Source organism: Chelmon rostratus, chromosome 23 (genome assembly GCF_017976325.1).
Source record: "Chelmon rostratus isolate fCheRos1 chromosome 23, fCheRos1.pri, whole genome shotgun sequence".
Classification (NCBI taxonomy): domain Eukaryota; kingdom Metazoa; phylum Chordata; class Actinopteri; order Chaetodontiformes; family Chaetodontidae; genus Chelmon; species Chelmon rostratus.
This window is the reverse complement of record NC_055680.1, coordinates 15,721,443-15,738,650: the sequence shown is the minus strand read 5'-3', so window position 1 is coordinate 15,738,650 and position 17,208 is coordinate 15,721,443. Positions and strand designations below refer to the sequence as shown.

Below are 17,208 nucleotides of genomic sequence, written 5' to 3'. Positions count from 1 at the left end.
CTCTTACTATTCCATTATTAACCAAACTTAGCCTCCTTCGGGATGAAAAGTGGAACGTTTTTTTGGTGCTGAACTTAAATACAGTTTTGATGTACTTTTACTTTACTTGAGTTTCTTACACTTCATTTATTTCAAAGCTTTATGTAGTAGTTACTTTGCAGATTCTGTTCATCAATACATAATACTATAAGGCATGGACCATCTGCAAACTTTACTTTTTGTATATTTGATGCTAACACTTGTGAGGATATTTTACTTAATATCCTCACTGTAAATCTCATAATTCACATTTTCAAAGTCATGACTTATTATTTTAGATTTGTAAATTAGTACATCTCAGCATTGCACCGGCCGACTATCTCATAATGTCTCATCCAATGATTTCGACTTTTTAATTTCCATGTGTAAGTATGTATGTGTATTTTGTGTTATAAGCAAGACAGAAAAAATCATCAAAATTGATTGACTTATTAAATTTGATCTTATTTTTTTCCTGGTAGTAATGGGCTTCCATACTTTTTTATTGCTCACTGATGAATTGATTCCTTTTTCTCTTTCTAACAGTAGTGGAATAATAATATTTAAATTGTGGCATCTTGCATTGGCACGTCCAGTCCACTATGACCAATTTGTTTAATAGCTTCATTACAACAAATCTACATTTCCACGTTTATCAGCGCCAAGAAACTTAATGATATCTGGGTCAAGGCTGGGAAGAGGAGCCCAGTTTAGACGGGTCTCACGGGAATATTAGAGGGGATGGTTCAAAGTCTCCCTCCCTCCCCCTGCCTCCCTCTCTGCTCCCTGTCCGCAGTCAGAAGCATCTGGAATCTGTGCGAACCAGAACATTTCTGTTTCTTCTTATTGATGCATCTTAGATTTCAACCTGTGTGCTGATTACAGTGTTTTCTTTTTAATGATGACACTGCTGGAAGATCCTCGGAGGAGCTAAAACTTTTCCTGGGGAGGAGGACTCTGATCTGGAATACTTGAAAAGAATTTGGGAATTTTGGACCTTTAACACAAAGGAAAACCTGCTTTTTGCTAGTTATTTAAAAAGACCTAGAATAAACTGCAGGACACCCTCGGAGACGGTCGAGCCCTCCGCGCTGTCTCTGCAGGAGCATTCTGGGACTGCTGGAGTGATTTCCCCCGAGCGGAGGGGCTTGCCGGCCAGTGTTATTCCAGAGCTGATCTGGGGGCAGAGGGGAGCTAAATGCGGCTGACTGGCGACCCTGCACCGGGAACCATGAACAGCAGCAGCGGGTCTGGCAACTTTCTGCTGGTCCCCATACCGGAGTATCCCCTGCTGGACTGTGTGCCCAACAAGACGGTGAAGATCGTGGTGCTGGGGGCGAGCAACGTCGGGAAAACCGGTATGGATGTATGGAAGGATTATAGGTGCCGTTCACAGGAAGGGAGAATGGGAAAAAAAAAAAAAGTCAGCTGAATGAGGAAGTTTTTAAACTGACGGACTGTAATTCAACAGAGATTAAAATGTGGAAAATGGAGGCTGGCGTTTCATGCACCTCAATGTGATAATAATATCTGATTAATGCAACTTGCCGTTATTAATATCTTTGTGGTATATTTGTCTGATAGAGGTGGGAATATATCGAAGGAAAGCAGTGCAAATGTTTCAGGTGAACTACCACTCCTGAACGACAGGGGGAGACATTTTGCATTCTGTGTTTTGTCAATTTCAAATATTCTTCTTCTTAATGATTTATTTGTTAGTTTTTATTCATTATGATTAGAGATATTTAGATTATTTACTTAAGTCAAAGTAGACACGTGTCAAAGTAAAAACTACAACCAAAAGTCCTGCATTTATAATATTTCTTACTAGCAAATAAGTTATCAGCCAACTTGTGTGCTAAAAAGTACCAGAAGCAAGTTTTATTTTTATCTATTAGTAATAAGAGAAGAAGTTGTAGTTGTACTTTAAAGTCTGTTTACTCATCACAGCGAGTACAACTCAACCCTTGAAAACAGTTGTATAATATCCTCAATGTCTCTGGAGGATGTCGGAGGAAGTTGGAAAGACATAGCAGAGTGGCAGGTTTAATGAAAGATGCAATCAAGTTGCATTATGGGAAACGTAGGATACAGGGACTAGGAACTGGGGACTGATAGTCAGGATGTCTCAGCCTTTCCTGCTCTGATTTGGACCACTTGTACACCCTTTAATGTAATTTAATTTAATGTGTTAAATCCATGGAGTTATCCATTAATGCTGATGCAAAGAAAAGCTTTTATTCTGATGAAGCTAACAGGGATCCTAAAAGACAAATTATATGAAACCTTGTGTCAAACCCTTATCAAGTCCAAAACAACAAGAGATGGATGAGATAATCATTAACAGCATAAGATGACGCATGATTGCAACATCTCATGCTGAGCATTGGTGAATCATTTTCTTAGTTCAGACTTTGGGCCTGTTTGTTTAGCACATTTCTCTGCTGCAGCAGAAATATGTGTCACAGAAAAGGGAAATTCCAGCCACACATGTTAAAATCAAATGTTAAAGAGGGTGTTTTCTGATCTATTTATTTCAACTTTAAGACAACAGCAACAAACAGCAGCTCTGGATGCAGGTTTTTCTCTTCATGCACGCTGCAGTGCAGGTTGAGAAGAGTTTATTTCCTTTGTCATTACTCTCTTTAAATTCATTTTCTGCCTCCCTGATTCAGAGTTTCCTTGTCTCGTTTCAGCTCTGATTGTCCGGTTTCTAACCAAGAGGTTCATCGGGGATTATGAAGCAAACACCGGTGAGTTTTACCTCCATCCGTCAGCAAATAAGATAAGAATATCGTTCAGCAGCGTAAGCGGCAAAAACAGATGCATTTACTGACTGACTGCAAAAGCCCGCTATTGATCCATTCATCCATCCGTCCATCCATCCTGTCTCTTTCGTTCTCCCCAGGAGCGCTCTACTCCAGAAAGGTCACGCTGGATGGGGAGGAAGTGTCACTTCAGATCCAGGATACTCCCTGCGTCGCTCTCCAGGTAACACATAAAGGCAGCGGCCATGTTTCCAGCCCACAGCTTTCAGGTGCATTATGAGCACAACATCTGGATGGAAACCAGCCAAAGTGTGCCCTCCGGTGTGTGTTGTTATTTAATGCCTGCACAAAGAAGTAATCACAGGGCTTGACAGGTGAGAGGTCATAGTGTTAACTTCCGCGTGGGATTAGTGGACTGTTGTGGTTTGAGTGAGTAAGGCTACAAACAACCTTTGCTTTCACCTTTTGTGTGGCAGTCCAAGCAAGACAGGGAACAGAAAGCCAACATCAGGCATTTTGAGTTGCTAAATGATTCAATTAAACATACAATGTGTACTTAACTGTGCAAGAGCCAAAACCAACCTCACTGCTGGTTAGTGTGCTAATGCTAACATGCTAGTTGTAGCTGTGGTCAGCAGAAAACCTTTTCATTCTCTACAATTTTGTCTGCCAGTATGTACAAGTTAGACTTATGTGTGTTATTTTTCATATTTGTTGCTGGATATTGGGCTAAACTAATTTAAGCTGGCTCTTGCTAACTCTTGTTAGCGCGTTAGCCCTCTTCTTGTTGTGTATAAAATCTTCCACAAAAAAGCTTGTAGTAATCAGTACAAGTAATAGTAAAAGTATAGTAATAAGTGAAAGTAAAAGTAATGGCATTGATAGTGCAAATACGTATCTTGAAATAACTGTGTTAACTTAAAACCGACAGTTAGCATCCATCAGCTTGCTAACTGAATATTAGCATCCATCCATTTGCTAACTGAGAGTTAGCATCCATCTGCTTGCTAGCTGACTATTAGCATCCATCCGTTCGTTAACTGACAGTTAGCAAGTTAGCTTGGAGAGCTGTGTAGCTCATAGTTTGCTTGTTGGCAGCTAGCTAGCAATTTTAGCTCAGTAGCTAAAATCTTTTCAAACTAGCTATGCCAGTAGTCAGTATGTCACTGAGCTTCTAGCACCAGACAAGACTTCTTAGATGCTTTCTCTATTGAAATGCACTGTAGTTACATTTTTTATGATTGATCTAAGCCAAACATCCATATTGCATTTAGAAAAATGTAAAATATTTGCCTCTTCAATTGATAAAGTGTGTGAACATTCAAAAAAGTCGCCCTATGTTGCGTAATGTTCCATCCCATCTAAAAGTTGAACTCATCAAATTGCAAAAAATGGCAGTTTTTATCTCAAAGGGGTTTCAGGAATGTATTTGAAGTGACAGGAAGTGACCTTCAGTCCATCTCCTCGCCCATGATGAGCGTAATGAGTGCAACGTGCCATACGGCTCACCCTGCTCCACGCCGGCAGCCTGTTTACAAAACCAGGCCTCAGAGCCGCTCATTTCCTCCACCGGGGGAGATAACAGAGGGTGAGGAAGTTCCCCCCGGCAGGGCGACGGTGCTTCCAGAGATTAGACAGAAATAATTGGTGTGCGGTGGCAGCGAGGTCGAGGAGCTCCCGAGCTTCTGGAAGGTCGTTAAAAGCTGCTTCAGGAGAGATTTTTAAAACTCGAAACAGTTTTAGATGAGCTCATCTTCACAGTCATGTGGACAAAAGGAGCTGCCCGGCTTATTGTTCCGGGGAGGACACCTGGGTGGTCTGGTGGGTTGGATCTCTGACCCGGCAGGTGTGGGCCAGTAAAATCACCTCCTGCTTGCTCACTGTAACCTGCTCAGGATGATGCATTGAAATGACGGTGACATTTAGGTCAGGAAAACATCAAACCAACATTAACACTTTAAAACGTTGATGGTTGCAGCTTCTTAGATGTGAGGATTTACTGCTTTTCTCTGTTTCCACACCATGGTCAGTTGAGCATCTGTTGGTTTTTTGGACCGACAGTCGGACGAAATGAGTGATTTGAAGATGCTGGGAAATTACAGCGCCAGAAGAAGTACTCAGATCCTTTATTTTAGTCGTCAAGTCAGTTTTATTTATACAGCCCCAATATCACAAATGACAATACGATAAGTTAGATAAGTAAAAACACAGAAATATTATTAGCAAAATGTACTTAAAATATCAAAAGTAGAAGTACTCATTATGGAGAATGACTCCTTCATCTGTCTTATATTAGTATAGAATATAATATTATTCGTCAACATGGGCCCAATTTTATATACTGCATTTACTACTGGGTAGATTATTACTATAGTACTACAACAAATCAAATATTTTTAAATGTAAAAAGTAACTTTAAGAGGCAAATTTGTGTAGTGGACTAAAAAGTGCAATAGTAGAAGTATAAAGAAGCATAAAATGCAAAATCTGAAGTAAAGTACAAGTATGTGAAAGTTGTAAACTTTTTTGTCTGTGCTCTTCTTCAGGATGATGCTGAGGGCCTCTACTGCCAGGAGCAAATCAACAGGTCGGACTCGTTTGTTTACACACTAATAAAGATAACGAAGTAATATCCTGTTGTAACTGGGTAATAACTTCTCTTCCAGGTCAATCTACTGGGCAGACGGTTACGTGCTGGTTTTCTCCATAACAGACCACAACAGCTACCGCACCATCCAGCCGCTGTACCAACACGTCCGACGCATTCACCCCTCTGGGAACATACCTGTTATACTGGTCAGTGTGTGTCTTCAAAGCACAACATAACCTGCCTGCAGGTGTTAAGTGGAGGTGGTTTAATTCTACCGTGCAGTTGGTTTTGCTTCAAGTTGCTTCAGCGAAGTCTTTCCCTCGGACAATAACAGTTACCTACTAATGCTAATCCCCTTTACATAATCTGTCCTATAATCTGTAATCTGATGCAGGTTGGCAACAAGAGCGACCTGCTCAGAGCCCGACAAGTGCCGGCAGACGAGGGCGAGACGTTAGCAGCATCACTAGGTGGGACATCCTCCTCTTCCTCCTCTTCTCCTATTTCTTCTTTTCTTTTTCTTCTGATTAAACTCATGTTGCTAAATCCTGATTGGTGCAGAGAGGTTTTGCACCACCCACTTCAAGTCAGTGAGAGGAACACGAAAACAGAAGTCTCGTGTGAAACTGTGCAGTAAGCTGTGCTCTCATGTGCGATCCCGTCGCTCAAAACCGAGAAAATGCCCTAAAATCTGGTGTTTTCTCCATGCAGCCTCTGCTACAACCTGCTCACATCTCACGCTAAGTCATATATTCCTCATTTACTTTACCCCTGATACTTCCTTTATCCTTTTACTAACTCATTCTTTCAGTTATCTATCCTTCATTCAACTCCTTGACAATGTTTTGCTTTTGTGCAGAAGCCCGATCAGAGACCTGCACACGCAGCTAGCACAGCAGGCCGATTTTTTCCCACAGTAGCCAATTTGTAAATACATCTGGCAGCTGTTTATTCAAGCTCCAAAAGCAGCGTCCAATTATACCCGCTGTGGACACACACACGTTTCTGTCTCCTTCCACGCTATATCCTGCGCGCTGCCTAATGAAAGAGGAATGCTGAGCACTATCTGACAGATAAGAGCGGCCCTGATCTGAAAGTGCCTCTGCCCACAGGAGGGGTTTACTTCGAGGCCTCGGCCAGAGAGAACCACGAGGGAGTCCACGCCGCCTTCCTACATCTCTGTCAAGAGGTGGGACCTTCTGTTCTTCTATTTATTGGTTCGTTAAGGACGGGGACGTTTTTGTAGAAAGATATCATGACGTTATTTACGTTGCTTTCAGGGATTTTCACTTCCTGTGGGAACTCTGATTACAGGCCATTTCCCACTGATGCTCAGAGTCACTAAAAACATACAAAAATACCACATGTTTGTCTTGCTGTGTATTTGCTTTTCCTGTGGAGTAATAAGAGTTTTTGCCCACAGGCTCATTTCATTTCCGTTTTTAGACTGTATGTTTCCTTCTCCGGCATTCAAGAGGGCAGATCTTCAAACCTCGAACCCACATAGAATTATCCGCTTTAGCATCTTTCAGCTCATTGTTTTGGTTGTACGACCTTCAAATCAGCTCTCACCAATCACGTTTACGATCAACGTGCAGGTGTTTCAGCGAAAAAGGTCTAATAAATCACCTGTGCTCTTCATCTCCAGCATCAGACAGCAGACAGACAAAGTTAGCAACTAGCTGGTGAACGTAGTGCAGCATTTAGCAGCCGAAGAGCCTGATATTTCCCTCAAGACTTGGTGGAGACCAAAAAAGAGCCCAAAGAGGAGTATAAACTTGGAGTTAATCTCATCTCATGGGCATAATATGTCTCAGAATGAATGAAAAATGTTTGCCAACAAATTTTAGAATAGAATAATATCTCAGTCTCGTGTTTATAGCTTGTTCTGCTGCCCCTAGTGGTCCAAAATCATTAAATTCAGCTTTAAAGCATACGTCAAACACTTTTCTTCACGCAGATACCTGTGATTAGTCATAACAAAAAATAAATGTATAAATTATACATACATCTGTTCCTATTTTAAACTGTACCAAGAATATGAAATGTACAATACAAGCGTAGTGTCAAATATTATAGTAGCTAATAGTAAATAGTTGTTTTATCTTGTTCCAATTTTAAGATTTTAGTTTGATTTCAGAAGCTAAACTAGTTGAAGATTATTATTCTTTGAGACTGGACTTGACTTCTCTACACTTGACTTGATGCTCGTCCCTCCAGACTTGGTCACAGGTCTGGTTTTATGTCAGCGAGTCACTGTGGTCTCTGTGTTCCAGGTGATCCGGGCGCTGGGAGGTGGGAATGGGGAGAAAAGAAGAGGAGGCCTCCACCTGGCCAGACCCAAATCTCCCAACATGCAGGAGCTGAAGAGGAGGTTCAGGCAGGTCCTCTCATCCAAAGTCAAGTCAGCCACAACTCTCTGATTGCAGGATGGGACCAAAAACAACATGAAGCTGAGCACGTGGCAGATATAAAAGCTTCCATGGAAATAAAAAGATTCTAGTCCTTCTTCGATGGAAGGCTGAAGGAACATGGCAAAAGGCCTCGATATGGAAGACTTATTACTTTAAAGTTTGGGAATTCAGGCCGTTAATGGCATGAAAAGGCACGGCTGGCCCTTTCTGTCGTGATCAAAGCATTTTAAAGATCACAAGCAGTCCTCATCAGGCGGATGGATAAAGACAAACACTGAAGCCTTCTGGCAGTTAAGCGCCTCTGTTTTTTGGATGACGCTCATGGTCAACATGACCTCTGAACAGGCTCGAGTACAACGAGGACGCTGCTCAAAGTGAACATGCAAAGACTGCTGAAAAAACTCTCATACACCGCAACCAAAGTGAATACGTCAGATTATTAAAGAATAACTGACGGGACAATTTAATGAAAAAAAAAGTTTGGGTTTTGATTGAGATTTCTTTGCCATCTTTGCAACTAAATGAATCTCACTGCTCGCTGCATTTGTTTCACAGTTGTGAGAACAATGCCAGATTTCAACTTTGCTGATACCAAATAAAAGTGTGAGTCTCCGTCCTACCTGCTGCAGACTTAGAGTTTATTAAGAAAGTGGTCTGAACCAAAACAGGAAACGACCCCTAAACGCAAGCATTCAAGGCTTTACACTGAGACAAATGCTGACATTTGACAGCAGGAAGGGACAAAACAAAGCAGGAACAAACCGCTGATATCTATGGAAGACAATGGCTGCCAATAATAAAATGCAAACATTTAATCAAATTGAAATTTTTTGTTTCATTTTTACAAAACTTATGACAAAATCAGTGTACTCCAGAGCACAACCTTGACATAATAATCATAAAATTGAATGTTAAATGCAATTTACTTCACTTAGAAGCCATAGAACATACACCTACAGAACTTGCCTAAGAATCATCACATTTTAAAGTTTTCTTCTGTATCAAAGCAATCCAGTGATAGTTGTCTGTACATCCATCGGTACACTGCAAACAGAAACTGCCAATAGCCAATTAGGGATACTAGGTGCCAATTAACTAAAATTGGAGAATAAACCATTATGAACTAAAAAAAAGGTTATTTTCGTTCACAGTCCACAATAGGTAACATTTAATGAGAAACAATGTTTGGCCTAAAACTGAAAATTGGATTTTACATTTTTTTTATTCAGTTCTGTTACGAAACACACTCACAAAAATGGTTTATTTATTTATAATTCGTTATTAATGGCAGCCATAGACTTCCGCAATTCATGTGTTTAACTGCTATGAACACCAGAGTCCATTCATGCTTTGCTGAAGTTACAGGAGTTTTTGTTAGATTTGTTTTAAACCCCCCAAAAAGTCTAATGTGCAAAGGTGACAGGCTGCCAAAACTCTGCCCAACACACGACATACTTGTGAATCCACATGACTCTCATTTACAAGCCCTGGTTTGCCTGTAATTGTGGCAAAGTAAACTTTTCCACTATAGCTCAGCCCAAAGGATCCAAACTGTAGTTAAATGGCTCGCAGTCTGCAGAGTATGTCATTTCTATTGTTTTTAAAGGAAGGTTTTAGTGTTCTTGTGGGTTAATGTTGCTTCAGAGGCTTTTTCTTCCCAACAAGGAGGAATTTCTGGGCGAGTCACAGCTTCGTGGTGTCAGGAAACAAACTGTGCTGAGCTTGAACAGTTTCAGGACTGCCTGTGTTCATGGGTCAAAATCCCAAACTCTTTATTAGCGAATGAATGGAATTGCTGTAGCTGTCAATTACAGCCTGTGTTATCTATAACGAATTGGGAATTTGTTCAAGTATGTAAAAGGAAGTTGGGATGAGTGTTTATGGTGTTTGTGTTTTCTGCTGTTCTCATGACCTCTCCTCTCACTGACACACACACAAAATTCCCAGTAAAGACAAATTCCTCAGCATCTGGAATTTCTTTCTCGGTCACTGAACTGCCACTCTAACCCTTTTACTCACACACACACACACACACACACACACACACACCCTTAAAAGATTGTTTGCTGACCCCAACTCGAGACCTTTTGGCCTTTGACCTTTAAAAGCAGCAGGACTCCATCAGAGTCTGGAAAAATGTTGAGATAAAGTCAGTCGTCTCGCTTGTTGTGTGTTGAGGCAAAAATCCTGAGATGCCATTTGATGAATGCCAAGATAAAAATAAATAATATGTGTGTGTGTGTGTGTGTGCGTGTGTGTGTGAGGGTGGGATAATTTTCAGCTACTTCATGTCCAGTTTCCTCTTGTGATTTCTTTTGAGACGCCACTCTGCTTCTCACACTCGCTGTGTCGCTCTTAAAGACGTCCTTCCTGTGTGCCCTGGAACAAGTGTTCCTACGCTCTCAAACGATCAAATGAGGCATTCCTCCCGTTTTTTCCTCGAAGCCAACGACCTGTTCTAACATGGATGTTAATGTGGGCTTGTTTGATGGACGAAGAGTTAATGTGACATTTACGAGGACAGATTTAGAAAATGGAGCCTCTGCTAAGTGTTCCCTTTTTCGGTAAGGAGAAAGACAGCTGAAGGGAACTTTCTGGGTTCTGTTTCAAAAGAAAATGGAAATAACATCGACTTTTTTAAATTAAATATCCAGCTCTGCAGCATAATCGTCCTGAGCAGTATGTCATGCAGTTAACTCTATTTGTCTAGTCAACCTTCATGGCACATTGCAACGGTGCAGGAAGGCCAAAAACATCAAATCTGTGCAGGTATTTAATCAAAAGCCGTGCTTTCGGTCTTTAAACCTTTATCGGGGCAAATGTTTGACACAGGGGAATGTCTGAGCTTATGATGGCATCAAATAGAGCACACTTGCTTATTCATGCAAGTACACATGGGAAATGTAGTTCACAACTGCAGTTAAGATGAAACAACTCAGTAAATCAAAATGATAGAAACACCCCTGACAGAAATCTTGCACATCTAGAAAAAAAGCACCAAAAATAGTAGGATAATTATATAAACATAAATATAGTGTAATATGCAGTAACTACATAATGTCTTAGTGTATCATCAGATGAGCTATGACAAAAAAGATCTGTTGCAGACCATGCTACCTTTTTTTTAAACACTATGCCAAAAGAATAGAAAGAAAAGTGAAGATAGGATCTATGACACCTGATGCTCTGCTGCAGACATGTCGTTTTTATCTTCATTTAATATTTTATTTTCCAGAAATAACCAGAAAGTTCTTGCGAACCAGAAAATTCTCCTAAAAGCTGTGTAGGATTGGAAACTCTTCTGATCCTCTGCTCTATAGTTTTCTGTTTATCAGCGACATTTCAGTTCAGACCTTCATCAGGTCAAATTCATATAGATGAACAACTCAGGCACCATGAACATAAATACAAGGCTCAATGAGAGGCTGCCAAAGCCAGTACAACAATAATTAACCCAGAGGTGACGGCAGGACTGCAGCTCATTTTGCGACTACTCACCCAAGTGTACTTTAAAAACCTATATGACCAAAACCAGTTTTTAAAGTGCGATAATTTGTGACATTTGTGTTTGTTATCGTTCTTTAATATTAGTTTGAGTTGGCAGATTGTTCTGTTTATGAATGTGAACAGAAAAATCCATGAGAGTATTCAGGGCAGGGGTTGGACTCCCAAATAACTGGAGTTCATGGAAACACACACACATGTCAGTTAGTAAAACAGTAGCATATGGAAGCCATTCATTTTTCCAGGTAAGATAAAGTACATGGACTTTCCATAATATGTGTCACAGGAGAAGCACCATATGTGATTTTATTCCACTCACATGCCTTTGCTCTCTCTTCTCACGTTGCTGCTTTAAACGGCCTTCATGGCCTTTAGTCACACAGTCACATTGCTTGATCGATGTGGAACTGCAGTAAAGAGCCGATAACACATGACGTGTTCATTAGTATCTGCTCCTCTCCAGTCAATGTTCCTGTGAGCTCACTTGGCAGAATACTTTTGTGCCCCAAATAGCAAACTTTTCTGACACATAAAAATACAAACAAGCAAGAGATGTTAAAATTCCCTGATGCCAACTCCTCTGAGTTGTTTAGTCTGAATCTGTTGACTCTGGACATGCACAGACTTTGTCTTGTTGGCATAATGAAAACATTAATCCCCCTTTTGAAACTAATAATGGCTGCTTAGAGATGAAATCCATTTGTTTTTGGTTAAAATAGAATTTTGTGTCATCTGCATAGCTGAGAATTGTTTGCTGTTAATGGCAAAAGGGGTCTCGGCATGTATCTGCTGCTACATGAAAGCTGACATGGACCCCCTCAAAAGTGCATCTACACATCACAACAACTCAAGAACTCTGGTCAGCTTGGGCTGCTTGCGTTTTGGTGACGACAACACTGAAGAAAGAAAGACTTGCTCAGTGGTTACTTGGTAACTCCAGTTCTATAGGATGTTTTTACTGACTTTGGCATGACTGAGCAGTTCAGGGCTTCCTGTTAACAATGATTCAGGCGTCTCTTCTATAATGGTGGTCTATGGGGAAATGGAGTCAGTGTGGTTAGTTGACTTTCTTTTTGGATGGTATAAAAGTATAAAAGCACGCTAAACATGCTAAACATCTAGCAGACTAGGACAGATCAAATAATGTCCAGCTTATCAACAGCAAACCCCCCCAAGCAACCAAACGCAAACATGTGGGTGTTCTGGTTCCTGAGAGCACTATGGGAAAGCACTTCATCAACAACAGCAGTGTGGAGGACATAAACCAGCTGTGTGTGTGTGTGTGTTAATGTCTAGCTCTGTTATCTGAAGGAGGCGGCAGGAAGTTAAGGTCCTGGCTGAGATGAAGTCAAGACCTCAAACCCAGAGACAGGAAGAGACACAGAAAGGAAGCAGCGGACGGTTGTGAGAAGATCTAAGACTTCAGGAAGTAAAACAAAACATGAAATAAATAAAACTGATGACAAGAAAGAGAGGATGAGTCATTATGTCTCCATATAAATGGAATGGAGACAGCTGACAGAAACAGGGAAGGAGAGGAAAAAGATAAGATAGCGGCTGTTGAAGGGAGACCGAGTCAGACAGATAAAAAAGAGACAGATAAAACATAGAAACAAGAAGATTATCAGCTTGTTCGCCTGGACATAAAACAAATTAACATGTCAGCTTTCAGCAAAGCTGTCAGCACAAGACGAGATACTAAATGTTCAACTCCCCAACTCAATAGCGCTTTCGTGAGTGACAGCTAAATGCCACTGCGAAAGGCCAAATCTGCTTTAAGATGATTTAAAAAAAAATGCTTCATGATTCAAGACTTAAAACAATGATAACATTTTTAGGAAGTAGATCGAAGACACATTTTGAATATTTACTTTCTTGTATTCAGAGGCTTGAATGACTTGTGATTGCAATTATCTTATCAAGACTTGTGGCTTTACAGCTTGTCCTCATCTGAATCATGACTGTATACGTAGGTCGTCTTTGCAGCTAGGTTATTATTACCCATATTTATGGTTATCGTTAGAATGTGACCCCTGGAGGCTGTAGTAATCATGACAGGAAAGCCCATATATGGAGGAAGGTGAGGTATATCGATGAGTTAGATACAGGACCTCCACCCGGAAGACCGCTATTTGTGTCCAGTGTATAAGCAAAAGTCATGGATAACTTATTTTAACTCATGTGATATACTTAAGTTACGTAACGTACATAACAGTAAGGTTTTTAACCTAAACCACGTTCTCTTCCTAAACCTAACCAATAGGTTTTGGAGCCTAAGCAAACTGCAAGCATTCAACTATTCAGTCGTTTCCGAATGAGGACGTGTTGGATGTTTCCGTCACTGCTGTCTGATTGATCCATGGTTAAGGTTTAATTAGGTGAAGTTTAGGTAGAGTCACCATCTCACCAGAAGGTCCATTTGATTTGAGCTTTTGATTGTATCAAATGAGCTTTATCTACAGATGTCAAAGAATTTCAGATAGATAAATTTCAGCAGCTGAAAAAACGATCTCACCACGAGGTCCACTGAGTAGATGTTCTGTCCTTTTCATCATATCTCATTATCTTCATCAGCTTGCATGGAAAAAGATCAGAGTTTTGCGTCGGATTTTACTTGTAATGGAGTATTTTAACAGTGTGGTATTGCGACTTTTACTTAAATGAATAATTCTCCCACCACTGTGAAAAACATCAGACACTCCTATTGGACATACAACCACTCTGTCAGCAGGGAAACTTGCTTCTACATAATAAAAACACAATTTAACCTTGTAATCAAACTGGATTCAACTATGATCCTCTTGATGTGATAATCTTCCTCAAACTACGCTGCCATCTGAGGCAATTAGGTGTAACCGATCTGGAGCAGCAAACAATCATTGCAGCCTCTGAGAACCACTGTCATCAGACTTCTATCATATACCTACTTTAGCTGCTTCCAGGCTTGAGCTGCAGCTGTAATCTTTGTTTATGCCTTTCAGCCTCTTCCTTTAATTTCTGGATAAACGGCTGGAAGTATAGAGTTAATGCATGAACAATATCTGAGGTCTGTCTCTATTTTTGGCTCCAGAGCTCCCAGTGGGCAACCCATTTAGCCTCCCATTTCCCCTCTCTCCCCGCCTGCCTCTTTTCCAACTCTTACCCTCTTCATACTGCATTTCTCGAGTCTAAGCAAGACATTCAAAGCCAAGGATTTACTAGACCAACGATGCATTGCCCATACGCGCTTCACACTGTAGTTGTCGTAGGAGAGGAGAGCATTTCTTACTCAGTGTCTCCACACATGGGATTTCTGCTTACAATCAAGTCCTTTTCCAATCCTATCAGTCTTATCAACAGCTTATTTCCAACCATGCCTCTGCCTCTGCTCTCTCCACCACCCACTGACCCCCTCCGCCTTCATCTTGGCTTGCATCATGTTTTCAAGAGAAGCCGATGATTTTTATATAATGGTTTGATTACCGTCACAAATTCTGTTGTTACAACTCGCTGGAACGCTTTCAACATAAGCAACTCACTTTCTCTTTCTTGAATGCTGATTAATTGATGAACCACATGAAATAGCTGATGGATAACGAGCTGCTTTAAGAGGGTAATTAAGATTTGGACCACTTTAATCTAAGGCATGTTTTTATATTCTCCAGATTTTTTTTTTTTTAACCTTTGCTCCCGTAACTAATGTAATCAGCGTGTTTTTATATTTGCTTGCCACCAACCCTGAGTAACACGAATTCCTAAAATTAGATGACCATTAGTACTTGTGAGTCAGTGATTGAAATCTGTGAGCCGCCACACGTATGAAACAAGACAACATGATAAACATCGCACACAAGCCAGAGAGTGATTTAAGTGCCTATACTCAGAATCTAAGCTAACATTAGCCTACGTACCCAAGGTTTGCTTGATTTAACCATTAGCTTGCTATTCCAGAAATGCTTTTACCATAATACATTTTGCCTGAAGGTAAAAGCATGTTTCACACCAGAAGTTTGAGAAGTTTGCAACCCTGTGCTCATATCTGCATGTTAGCTATGTAGCTAGGGCCAGCAGCCAGTTAGCTAGCTTAGCACAAAGACTGGAAACAGCTTTTCTTCTGGGTTTACCAAAGAGATATAGCATGTTCATTTTTAAGCTTTAGAGGTGCTGGTAGGCTAATTTTGTTACCTTTGGACAGAACCACGCTAGCTGTATCAAGCTAAGCTAACTGGCTGCTGGCTGTAGCTTCATGTGGGCTAACATTAGTGTGGGTTTAAAAAAAGTGAATTGCCATATTTAATGAGCATATTTGAATTAGGATTGAGAGAGTTTAATTTATAATTTAAACTCAATCCAATCATATGCTAACATGCCTATTTTAGGATAATATCATCCACATATTGTTATGCATGACCTCCAGCCTTCCTGCTAATGTTTTTCTCTATGGAGATTATCAATAAACTAAAAGCAGTGCCTGGCATTCCTGAGCATTAATACCACGTCTGCATGATGTGATCCCCAAAGCAGGAAATGTTATTTCAACACAGTTCGATCAAAAAGATCTTTCAGATGGCCGTTTAGTTTACGATATGTGTCAGCTTTGCTGCTGTGTTTTCCGTCGATGTTTCGGTGCGGCTCCACGAAAGGAGTCAGATTGTAAAGGTTTTTCGAGATCCTCTAGTTGCCATAACAAATAAACAGCAACCGCAGCCACTTTGTTAGTGTGTGTGTGCTCAGCAGCCACTTACACTCGCTGCCTCTTGGACACTATCTGTGACACAGTTTCATAAGCCAAAGAAAGTCAACCATCACAGCATGGCCGGAACAGACAGAAACCATGTGTCTGCCTCTCTCTTTTAAATCTTCGGCATTTTGCTGCGAGTTCGGGAGTTTAGTGGCAAAAGGTTTTGCTTTAACGGAGAGGTCTCAGTCAGAAACACTTCGAAGCGCCTTTTTCTTCCTGCGCGTCCAAGATAAACAGGCAGATGGGAGTCGGAGGATGAGTCATGCTTAATGATTTTGCAGCATTACAAACACATCCTACAGGAGAGAGGAGGTTTGCTCTGAAGTTCACGAAACTGACATAACAAAAAAAAATGCCTCTGGCGGAGCTTGACTTCGTGTTGCAGCCTCAACTTGTGACCTCTGACAGTCTGAGGTGATGGAAGTGTGTGTGTGTGGTTGTGTGTTTCTGGGTGGCGGCCTCCGTCCTTTACCCTTTTCATTCTTATTTTTCGTTCTGCATTTCTGACTTTTCATCATTCCTCCTTTGATGTGTGGTCGAATTACAGGCCGCATCAGATAAGGCAAGTTCGTAGACTGACTGAGGCGGGGCCGGCAACAGAAAAGAAAGGCAGCGAACGGACATTTCAACACAAGTCAATGTGGAACTGACTGCTGGTAAATACAGTATGTACTGTAAAGGAAGCAATACAACGAATGAATGCTTGTTGTACCAGCTGTTTTTAAGTTAAAACTGGCCACAGTAGGTGTTGACTAATTGCACATTACAGCATCGCTAGGGTGCCTCACACAAGTTCTTGCGAAAAGGTTACCTCTTCGTAAATATCAGTAGAAACGAGCATGCTAATATTAAAATGTGTAATATGTAGAGTGAAGTGGTAGAATGACCAAACACATGTCATTTAAACAGGTGTTAATTGATATTTTGGTCACTTGGGCGCATTCACATACCTTACGGAGCTGCTATTGCTAGCTTGCTAGCAAACAGTTTACACATCCAGCAGACACGTAGCAACGTTAGCATTCATTTAGAGTAGTTTTTCTGTCCACCTGATGAATATAATCCAAATATTCACTGTTATCACGATACTCACGTGCTCATGTTGAAAGAGTAATTGATCCACTTTGGCCCTGGCCCACTGTAAGAAACAGAGAACTAATATGTAGCATAGTCTCAGTTAGCCTAATGGAGTTG

General features: G+C 40.8%; 1 protein-coding gene across 1 annotated transcript; it reads left to right on the top strand.

Annotated features, from left to right (window-relative positions):
• Positions 1-846: 846 nt before the first annotated feature.
• Positions 847-10,055, top strand: rasl11a (RAS-like, family 11, member A). Its single transcript, XM_041965084.1, has 8 exons — positions 847-1,376; positions 2,715-2,771; positions 2,927-3,009; positions 5,333-5,373; positions 5,453-5,582; positions 5,771-5,846; positions 6,489-6,565; positions 7,653-10,055. Exons 1-8 carry the CDS (start codon positions 1,217-1,219, stop codon positions 7,797-7,799), a joined length of 771 nt encoding a protein of 256 aa, XP_041821018.1. The 5' UTR covers positions 847-1,216; the 3' UTR covers positions 7,800-10,055.
• The last annotated feature ends 7,153 nt before the right edge of the window (positions 10,056-17,208 follow it).

Bases quoted from the DNA above. Each gene is read 5' to 3' on its own strand.
- rasl11a (XM_041965084.1), top strand. From the start codon at position 1,217: ATGCGGCTGACTGGCGACCCTGCACCGGGAACCATGAACAGCAGCAGC. The intron at 1,377-2,714 runs GTATGGATGTAT...GTCTCGTTTCAG, and splicing joins GAGCAACGTCGGGAAAACCG to CTCTGATTGTCCGGTTTCTA. The intron at 6,566-7,652 runs GTGGGACCTTCT...TCTGTGTTCCAG, and splicing joins TCCTACATCTCTGTCAAGAG to GTGATCCGGGCGCTGGGAGG.